The sequence below is a fragment of the Amblyomma maculatum genome, chromosome 1 (genome assembly GCF_055883805.1).
Source record: "Amblyomma maculatum isolate TAMU_Amacu chromosome 1, ASM5588380v1, whole genome shotgun sequence".
Taxonomy (NCBI): Eukaryota; Metazoa; Arthropoda; class Arachnida; order Ixodida; family Ixodidae; genus Amblyomma; species Amblyomma maculatum.
Window position 1 is genome coordinate 83,668,904 of NC_139344.1, and position 11,161 is coordinate 83,680,064.

Consider the following 11,161-nt stretch of genomic DNA (forward strand, 5'->3'; position numbering starts at 1 on the left):
GCTACCTACATCCACGCTGACTGTCGGTCCAGAAATAGAGAGATAAGCCGCAATCAGGCTGCTCTCTTTATGAACAACCGGCCGCGGCGGCTCAATCGCTTTGGCATTCGGCTGCTGATCTCAAAGTCGCGCAATCGGATCCCGGCCGCGGCGGGTGCATTTCGACGATGGGGCAATGCAAATGAGTCTATGCACTGTACAATGTCAGCGCCGATCTGAGGACTCCCGATGGTATAAATTAATCTGAAGTATTTCTATACGCCGTCCCTCATGGTTCATGTACAATTACGGGACGTTACACCCCGCGATTTATATTTTATTGACTTATTTAGGGGTAGTAATCTCGAGAAACAACTAGCTTGAGAACGATTAAATGTGCAAATTGCACGGTGGCTTTACAGCAAAAATTTATCTTGAAGCCTTAAATATGGTAAAATTTTAATGTTGTTAAAACAAGTAGGACGGGTGCGACAGCATTCGCGCACTAATGGAAGTTGGTGGAAACGACAACGTGCAACGCGCAGCACGAGTGGGTGTTGCAGCCTGCACGCGATGCAGACCGGCTGCGGTGGTAACTGAAACACTAAGTGCTTCTTTTTCGTGAACAATTCGTGGGTTCGAATCCGTCACGTGCCGACCTTTATTTACTTTTCTCGTCCGAGCTCGTCATATAAAAGCCACAATGTTTTGAAGGGGGTTTGACCGTGTTAAACAGTGCTTCACACGGTTACGCCGATTATATCGTGCAAGAGCACTGTTTGCTTTACCTGCGCCAGGGCACGTGGACTGTGACGTCAAGATCTGGCGGGCGAGTTAGGAGTAAGGCACAACAAAGGTCGTTGTTCTGCTCTGACGTGAGTAAAGTGTTTTTGCACTAAAACAGCACAAACGCCGGAAACGGCATAACTGCAGCAGCAGTCGTTTAGACACCCCTCAGGTTTTGTTTATAAATGTCTGGATTAGAAAGACAACCCACTGTAAACGCTACCGCCGAAAAAACTCTGCTGCCGGGGTAGGGTCACTGGTAGCCAGAAATATAAAACGAATATACTTCGTAGCATTTGTGATCAGCACGATTTTCCGGCTAGATCTAGTGTCAAGATAATCCCTTCTATCTAGGAGATTTACACTGGGGCAGTTTTTTATTTATTCATGTCCTGAAGCTCAGCACAGAAATTATTCCCTGTTTTTTTTTTTTCTCATACCACGAATTTCGCGCATATAAAACAGCCACGACACCGACGCCGTCAGCGCACATCGAGAACGCAATCTCAAACTTTCACAAGTATCGAGTGCTTCATTTAAACAAAAAAGGAAGTGCCAAGGTAGTGTTGCAATGTGGCCGAATCCTTTTATCATTCTGATGTGCATCAACTTGCCTTACTAGCCCTACGTTGATTCTACCCGCTCACTCTACAAAACATAGGCGAAATCGATCGGTAACCTAAATCAGGAAACGATGCATACACACACAAAAAAAAAAATGTTGGCTCTGGGTAGCTGACAAATCTTTTTGTTTGGACTGAACCAGATGAACTTTAAGACAGAAGTCTACTCCATCGCCTAAGTTTCGCCTACCTTTTGAAAGGAAGTGAATTTTTTAAATCGTCACCTAGAAAGAACTGGGTGTATTTTCTGTCTACATTCTCTTTTGGCAGCCTTGAAAAATTCCTTGCCGCCCATTTGGACGAAGCAGTCCTCTCGCGTAGAAGTAGCCTCGCGTAAGTCCGTTTTTCTGTTTAACGTTATCCTCCAGAAGCAATATGACGACCCGCAGCGGTGGCTTAGAGTTTACATCACTCGGCTGCTGAGCTGAGGACGCGGAAACGAAGCTCGTCCGCGGCGACCGCGTTTCGATGGAGGCAAAACGCAAAGTAGGGCTGTGCGATGTCAGTGCACATTAAAGGTATGGCCAGGTTGGTAGAAAATACTCCGGCGTCCATTCTGCTTTCATTAAGACCTTTCTGTCTCTATCTCTTTATCTCTCTCTTTCTCTCTCTCTCTCTCTCTCTCTCTACTGCGTCCATCGCTACGGCACGCCTTTCTCTCTTCCTCCTTTCATTTCCTCGGTGACTTCCCTCAAGCCGTGGTTAAGGAAACCGCCACGTGTGAGATAGTTACTACTCATTCGCTTTACTCATGTATATGACAATTAGATCATATACAGAAACAAATACGTTTAGCAAAAGGCACTGTGCTATCGGCCCAATACTTGCTGCAGAAGATACTACTTCATGCATCCCTTGCGAACTCTTGCGCTGTCTTTCAAATTTAGAATTCGTGCATCTAGACCAACCGGAAGCAGCTACTATCAAGAAGGTTTTTTTCTTCTTCTTCTCAGGTGCTTGCCATGAGGCGCAGGAGGAGGTCGCTGCTCGAATTGAACATTATAGCTAGCACGAGGTGAGGTAAAATGGTGAAACCACCCGAGCTATCGTGTACCATAGCTTGCTGGCGACTCTCCGTACCGCTTTGCTCGATTGAGCAGTTTCTACTATGCTCTCGAACCTTTTATTGCCCTGAATAGCGCAAGGAAGCGGGTAAAGTGCGTCAAAAAGCCATTTTCTTCTTCCAGTCGGTAGCTCGCAATGCATGCACCGATGAGGTTGTTTTGAGGTCAGAAAATGATCATTAGAGTATGACGGCGAATTTCACACAGGTAAGAACTTCAAGGAAAACTTAAATTTCTGTAAAAGCCCGCCAAGAATGTTTTGCGCGTGTTTGTGCTTATGCTTTGTGAGCACCAAATGTCGTCTGTTTTTCATCTGTCTGCAATTTTATTTACATACGTCACGTGTCCTGACCTCATTTCCATCATGCAGGCGATAGAACGTGATGTGACATTTACTAATATACACTTACGCGTTTTCCAGATGAAGACGCCATGTGGCGGTCTTTTACACTTACTGTTTTGACAGGTTTTTCTAATGTCGAACTACAGCCAAACAGAAAAACACACACAAGGAAGACAACAGGACACGAGGCTGAAGTTTATTTCTTATGCCCAAATCGCATTTTTGTCACACGGTCAGAGACTTCAGGGCTAGCCAGAAACGTAACCTCTTAATAGCAATTTAAATTCACTGAATGTTATCCGAAATGCATTTTGACTAATTAAATAACAATCAGAGAGTGAATTCATAAAAGCAACATAAACTGCAGCTCAAAAGTGATACTTTATAACCTTTCTTAAATGCGAACTTATATTAGCATTAAGTTGATGACACCAAATCGACAAACTGTCAGGAGTGGTCCTGATAATTCGATCCGCTCGACGGTAGTCGGTACCACGGCAAAATTCATGAGAACAATTCGGAGTAACATTTATTTTATTGAACCACCATAGTCCATTCCTCGATTAAGGTTCTTGAGCAGAAAAGACAGAACATTTAATTATTTCCTCAATTGGAAATATTCAGATTCTGGTAGAGATCGTAGACAAAAACGCGCAGTCCGTTAAAACTACCTGCCACTGAAACCGGAGCCAATAGCTTAAAGTGATTGTAAATAATAATTTACTAACGCAGCTCCTGACTCCTGGTTACTGCTCTGAAGGCGAGAAAACTTCAAACCTAAGACGAAGTTTGTTGTCGGAGATAAAGCCTCTGTTTTCGATGTCTTGAAACGAGTGGTACTTTTGGAAATAAACGCCAATGTTCCGAATGCCCTTTGGTTTCATGAACGCTAATGTAACTGATTTTGTGTCGCTGTCGTCCATGTTGAGAACCACGTCTTCAGCTGCGTCGGAAGGGTGCACGATTGCAAGCTTGCACTTTCCTTCGAAGGGCCATTTTATGAAGTCGTCGTACACACCCTTATACAGAGTTAGCTCAGGGTGGATCTCGATTATGCCTGCCCTCTTTCGAAAGAAAACGCTTGGCCGGATGTTGTACCCGCAGAAATAGTGTAGAGAGCTATTTCCCAGTGAAAGGTATTCGATTTGCATTGCCCGGTTCTTCACCTCATCACATTTGTTTATGCACCATTCGAACGACTCCAAATTTCCGAAAGAGTTGTGTAGCATGGCTTTGCACACATTTACTACATCAAATGTGCTCCTTCTGATCTGTTCGTGAAGTTCCTGCAGAACTAGAGTGCTTCGTGTGTTGCTAGTGACGGTTTCTTTTGTAACTGTCAATGCGGCGTCTAAAGCAAGCTTCAAAGACATCAATACCTTAAGGTGTTCAGTCTTGGTTTCATCGCAGTTACTGCGACTTTCGCCCAATGGCGATGTCTCGTCACACAAGTTGCTGTCTTCGTCATTTCCTTCTACACAATTGCTGAGTGTGACATCTTGGCGTAAACGCTCTCTGATTAGGCCAGACGCTACGCATTCGTCACTACAGGACTTTTCGGCCATTGGTCTTTCTTCTGCTGGACTACTGACCGCAAATTTAGCTGCATCTGCAGACGTCACCCTTCGAAGAGACCGCTGGGAGCTTTGTTCTACCTTGCGGAAGACTATCCTTGCACCACTATTTTCCTCTGTATTGCAACTTTCAGCTTGAATGCAACACATCGTGGCTTCTGGGTTGAAGGAGCTGGGAAGTGACGCTTTGGGCGGCAGGGTAGCACTTTTAACGCTAGAATTCGGGTAGACAGAAAGTGCAGAAGCCTGTGACGGCATGGGGTCTTCTCCTTCAACGTCTTCCTCATCTGTGGATTCTTTTGATGGCGCAGTGCAACCTTCGTTTCCTGTCACTGAAAATTTCAATGTGGTCTCCGTGCTTCTATCTTTTAAACAGTTTGATTGTGTGGGTTTTGAATCGCGCGCCGAAGCTACGTCTCGGTAGCGATATTCGCTCGTCAATTGATTGTCCTGATCCTTATAACTTCTTTGACCTTTTAGTGCGTCGGCACTAACAGTCTTTAACCCCTGGATCAACTTGACATCAATCCTTGGACTTCCTAATCCTTCGTTGCTTCGCGGAAAATGCCCAGCTTCCGAAACAAATTCAATAGCTTCGTTTATCTCGCTGAGAATGGCAGGGAAGTTCACCTTGTTAGACATGCTCTCAAAATCGAGGCAAGCTTGCTCTGCTCCTACACTGCTGGTCGCTGACTGCAGCCTGCCCACACTCACATTTTCTAAGGCTGCACCAGCGTAACGTTGACAGCTAGCCCGTCTTTCTTCGTCAGCGCAATTCCAGACTTGGGAACCGTTCCTGTCATCGACAGTATAACTTCTTGACAACGGGAGATTTGCGGCCAATATTTCTGGTTGGTCTACTTCTGCCCCTGTGGAGGTCATTTCGGACACCATGACGCTAGGCATTGAGTACTTAGTGTTCGTAGTACTGGAAATATCTTTTTCTTCGTGGTGATCGTCAGTGCACATGTGCAAAGGAGAAAATCTGCGCGGCTCAAAAACTGAAAAATCCAGCGAATCTCTGGTTTCGTTTGTGCCAGAAGACCGAACCGTCAATCCTTCCTGTGGCTGTCTTTCCCTCATGTCGTCCATCACACTGCATGCAACGTCGTTTGTAGGCCCCACAGCAGGAATGGTGTCAGAGCCATCGCCATGTACAGCCATAGTTTTGAGTTCGCCACGCTCGCTTTGTGTCAGTTTAGTATGTAATCCTTCTTCTTGGCCTTGGCCTGGTGGCATTGCAGAATTCAGAACTGCAGAATTTGCTGTCGCCTCCTCCTCAATAGCATCTCTTGCTGCCTGTCTGTATTGTCCAGGTAGGTCTGTAACTAGACTTAAAGCGTGGCTTGTTAAATAGCCAGGGTATTGAGTTCTTTCTTCACGTTCTGATGCGGCCATTTCTGGCGGCTGCCCCTTGTTAAAAACGCCTTGGTCCAGTTCAGAGCTCTTCACTCGTTCGCACAGTGTCTGGCTGTCTCCAGGCTCTCGGCACTCCGGAAACGTCCTTTCCAGTGCCTGAAACTTTGCAAATTCCGTATTGTCCGACGTGCACAGCTCGCCACTCAACTGAGCTTTGAGTGCACTTCCTCCACTCGTGTGATCGAAGACCTGAGCGCGGTCTGTCCTGATTCGCTCTTCCTCAGACTCGCAAAGCTCATGTTTTTCTTGGGTCGCTGCTGGGCTCAAAGAAGGCACATTTGCTTTACGTTTCGTCTGTGCATAGACTTCTTCCAATGGCATGTGTGTACCTGAAGCTTCCAGTCGACCGGGTCGTTCTTGCGCACTCTCTCCGCAGCTGGTCTCGTTAGCAGCTGATTCGATGTCTTCTGGTCGTTCCTGTCTCGTGCTGTGTGCCGCCGTGCTTGTTGCATTCTGTGAACACTCATCGCGCACACTGCAACATGCCTCATAGCCAGTTTCCTCTGGGTACACTGTATGACTTAAAGCATCGGAACTTGGCTCCGTGTGTTTTAGTGAATTATTACCATCATCTGAGTTCCCAGGGGATCTGGGAGAGGAATCGGGAACAGCGAATACGTTTTCCTCGCGAGTGTTATCAGTAGCGCGATGGTCAGGAGCCTTCACTGAATCGTCGGCTGGTGGTTCATTCTCCATCGAAGCCTCGTGGCAAACTCGGCAGTCATCAGAGAATGGCACTGTCATTGTTGTGTCAAAGGGTCCTATGCCAAGAACTTGTCTTTCAGTGCTTCCGCAGTGGTCCATCAATAACTCTTCGCTGCGAGCGGCACAGTTCACCTTAACGATACTTGATGGTCCCGAGGGCTCACCATGTTGTGTCTCTTGCAAATATCTAGATAGCAAAGTCTCGTTTGGACAATTTTCTAAAGCAGAACTTTCTGCTCTGGCATCCCCAAGTGAGCATTCTCTTTTTGAAACGGCTTCAATGCCGTCAGTCGTTCTCATGCCCTCGCTTTCGCTGGTGTCGTTCGATGCTTCTCCTTGCCGGGGTTCAGAGAGGGGAGAGCTGGTTGCGGCTCGTCGAGGGGGCAGAAAAGCGACGCTTTCGTATTCTACGGTATCACTGCTGGATCTGCTATGCCGGTGCTGATGTTCCACGTCAGTTTCTTGGTTCAAGTTAGGCGGTTCTGCACTGTCACTTCGCCTCCGCCCTTGCTCTCTTTTAAAAGCTCTCCGCATGGGTTCATGAGCTCTCGTTGCGCGGATATTCCTCGACCCGCACTCCGCTGCTTCTCGAGCAGTGGTGGTGCGTCTGGACCGAGTGTCTACGTGGATCGTGACTGAGCTGTGCACCCTTTCTCCCAAGCTACCTGCCCGAGTCGAAAGCGCGATCGAATGGGATGTCACGCAACTTGTATCATCGCTTTCTACCTTGAAGTCGCCAACACTACTTAGGTTGCTGTCTTCTAAGGACGTTTTGTTTCTTGATACGGCCCCACCAACTTCTTCTTTTAATACATTTTGGGTGCGTTGTTCACATTTAAGCATCGCAGGGGGTTTCGGGTTCGAGTGACGTTGTCCCAGTTCAGCAGTTCCCTCCTCGGAGTGTGCTGGTGCAGAACTAAAAGGGCAGTCTTTTTCGTAATGCTCTAGCATCAGGGACAGCATCCCCACGGCATCGCAGCCTTTGCTTGAGTTCCAGCAATACACCTGAAAGCCAAAAATTCCAGTTTGTAACATTGTCTTTCACAAGTACGTACGAGTATACCTTACCATAAGTGCGTAGGCCTCTATGCCCCGCTTCGTTCATAGTTTACGCACATCTTGATGACCACAAGGTCTAAAAAAATTGACGACAGTTATCAGTGAACTAGTAGCACCAGGAGCAAACAAACCTTAGAACATAAGAGCGTGTTTGTACATGCGATTTCCTGCCAACAACAACGCATTCCCTTTACATCTCGCTCTGCGACCGCCAACATTCTTTGCCTACATTTTGGTCATTATTTTTAATAAATCACTGGCACCACTACCAAACCGTACAACGCGGATACCGTGGCATCATTCTTCGGCATGACCGCTAAAGAGGTCCGACCTATTGACCCTGTCATCGTTTTACGGCGCGACAGGAATGAAAGAAAACGCAGCGAGAGATGATGAGCGGCGCTGCGCAATGTGCTACACCAGTAATAAAACCATTTCATGTTTACAACTACTCTATTTTATGGGAAAGGCAGCGGTTTTTCTACCTTAGCTGCCAGCCCGCGATTACAGCGGCTATCGGCCAAGCATCACCATCATATCCCAGCTGCACGTTGTTTCAAGAGATGACTTGCGTGTCAGCACTTTTCCTTATTTGAGAGCTTTCGCTCTTTCGCTGGACTCTCAGTTTTCGCCGCTTTCCACCGCACAGATCATCTGCTACTGTAAGGGACCTTGGTCGCGCATCAAACTGCATTCACTTGCCCGCTGAACTTGACTTCGGGCCAAGGCACTGCGAGAGAGTAGCACCATGGCGTCCTTGTGAAAAATTATTTGCTTTCATATCAGTGCAGCCGCTCGAACATTGACGTTTCATATCGAAACCGACATGTGAGTTCTTTAAATGGTGTCTCTCCATTCCTGCGCTCCCAGGGCGGAAAACGCGCGATCATCATAACGAGCAGCTCGTGTTTAATGCGGACACCGCCGGTGGGGGTGACGACAGCGCTGTCGCGTAAGACCTTTGCAATACGTGGTCACTAGACATCGCCATATTGTTCGCTGGACTGGTGTGGGAAGGGGCTAGCACGACGAAAGTAGCAACGGTCCAGAGAGAAAGCATTTAGACATCTCCCAAAGGAAAGGTCTGATCGGCCGATTACTCGTTTGGCGGAGCTTTGCTTTGATTTTCCCTACAACGAACATTCAATACAGCAAGACGGAGTTGCGAAGCATCGTGCCTTCAATGCAGCTTTAGCTAAGAAGCGGACGACCATGACCAATATTTGGAGCGGTATATCTCTATTCAGATCAAAGACTCGCGCCATGGGCATGGCTCTGATTGGTGGTAGTTGGCAGGTGACAATGCTGAGCACTGATTGGTTGTTTTGGGTTGTTTAATACTCCATGTTGTCACAGAGTTGGAGGAAGCTGCTAAATCGGGTAGCTCATTTAAGGTGGGAGGACGGAATAGTAATTAACCTTCCAGGGCTCTTGGGCGTCCAGTAGGGCACACTACTAGACCACGCATGCAGGCCGCGTTCGTGCTGCTTCGATAAAGCAGTGCTCTATATCTATGTCGGGGTTCAGTTACTATACCGGCAACAAAGTAACGGGGCAGCTTAGGACTTTATGTTAATGAAAACGTGAGAGATATTAGAGGCATAATTAAGGGATTGGTAAATAGGCGACCTGAAACTTCATGCAAACGAACGAGTAACCACAAGAAAAGCCTGTAAACGAGAGTCGTTGACCGAAGGCGGAGCTTAACTGTCTTCCATAGTTTCAGAGCGGTAGCCTCGCCAAGACACTGTGACTAACTTGACTGAGAAAGACGAACGTTTACCTAACTAAACCGAGCTACCGCTCGTCAAACTCTAATTTGAACCTAGGCTAACAGTTTATATATTTTTTTTCATCAATTAAATTTGCTGCGGTGCGGGACGGCTGTTTAAAAGCTTTTCGTAGCCATTATTCGACGTTCCGACCTTCCGATATTTCAAACAATCTTTTTTTTTTTTCATTTCCTCGAGGTCGTGGTTAAATTGGTGTCAGTTTGCTATTTGAAAACCAGTGCAGTCTCATCTGCTCAGCTAGTCAGAGACTGCTAGTTCATCAAATATACAGCATGTTCACTCATATCTAAAATATTTGAATATTTGAAATATGAGAGTGCTTTTCCCTCATATTGTCTATTTTGGTAATGTTTTACCAGGAAAAATAGTTCCAAAGTGCTATATGAATGCATAGATATATATGATGCAAATCACATTTAGCCCTGTAGGATATTAAGGTGCACGGCCGATAATCAGAGAGAAAAAATCCGTGATCCTCGAAAGTTTAAATAAACAAAAGTGTTTACAACAAAACAAGTTTTATCGAACCGAGAGGTCATCGGATATTCAGAAATCCTACTTGTGCTGGTCATGATGTACAAATTGTCGTCTCCACCACCATCATTATTTACACGCTCTTTGCGGCTGTTTATTCACTGCAGTACTTTCTAGCGCTCGTAATGTACTGATATCGGCTTACTTCTCATTTTGTGTACGAAGCACGCCATTCCTCTCTATACTCGGCATAAGCAAGTATGATTTAATACATCGCTAACGGAATACAGCGGCGTGCAAAACGAGGACGAGAACACGCAAAAGACAAGACAGGCGCCTGTTCTCGTCCTCGTTTTCTCGCGCCGTTGTATATTCCCTTAGCGATGTTTGTTTACCAGCTATTGCTAAGCGAAAGTGTAGCTGGATTTAAGACGGCGTTGCGTACCTTGCGTTGCATCATGTACCGGAGCGGAAACGTCCTACTCTGGAGCTCCTCCTCCGTGTAGGCAGCTTCGTGGACGGGGCAGCTGTCATCGCTTTCGAAGCAAGGCAGGCACACCAAGTCCTCGCAAGGCAGCAGCAAGCCGCTCATCGGAATTCGGCCGCAGCAGGCACATACCCTGCTTCGTGGTATCGGCCCCACAAAGGCAGTCGGCCTCCAGTCTAGTTCAGAGGAGAAACCGAACAACGTGTACAGCTTTCGGTTGGCCATAATTGCGTCCGAAGCGCCACCGCGCCTCTTCACCAACCAGCCCCCGGTGAGCGGCCAGCCGCTTTTCTGGTGTACGACTGATTGGTCGGCCGAAAGGAATGCATGGCCTTCCAAGCCGGGCCACACAATCCGGCTTCACTGCCTGAGAGCTACAACCCGTCTATTTTATGCTCTGTTCTGTTTGCATGCGGGCGTCGTTATCTAGGCTTTGTTTTGCAGTTGCCTGATTGTTTTTCAGTTGCCTGACAGACACTGTAATTGTTTTCCTCATTTCATAAAACGGACACCTGCGTCTCATCCGCTCGTGTATTATCCACAATCGGTTAAATGCAGCTATCAGATGCGTGGGGCACTAATGAATTTATATTTAATAGAGCACTAAACGAATGCGATATTAAGCACGCCTGATCGCACAGTTGTCGATGACTTCCTTACGCGATGTTATCTCTCGGGGGTCGCGGGCATTGTTTTCCGTCATGCCAATCAGTGATTCATGCTCGGAAAATTAGCTTCCTCTAGTGATGGGAGGGCTCATGAAAAAATGCGGTAATTTTGAGCGAAACAAAGAACTTTCCAGCTTTTGTTTTTGTTGTTGTTTTTTTTTTTTTTTGGGGGGGGGGGGGGAGGTAA

At 46.8% G+C, this 11,161-nt stretch overlaps 1 protein-coding gene across 1 annotated transcript; it reads right to left on the minus strand.

Moving 5' to 3' along the window:
- Positions 1-2,980: 2,980 nt before the first annotated feature.
- LOC146202979 (uncharacterized) lies at positions 2,981-10,542 on the minus strand. Its single transcript, XM_084585252.1, has 2 exons — positions 10,265-10,542; positions 2,981-7,498 (listed from the first exon to the last, which is right to left on the minus strand). The coding sequence occupies exons 1-2, from the start codon at positions 10,529-10,531 to the stop codon at positions 3,542-3,544; spliced, it is 4,224 nt and encodes a 1,407-aa protein (XP_084441378.1). The 5' UTR covers positions 10,532-10,542; the 3' UTR covers positions 2,981-3,541.
- Positions 10,543-11,161: the final 619 nt, after the last annotated feature.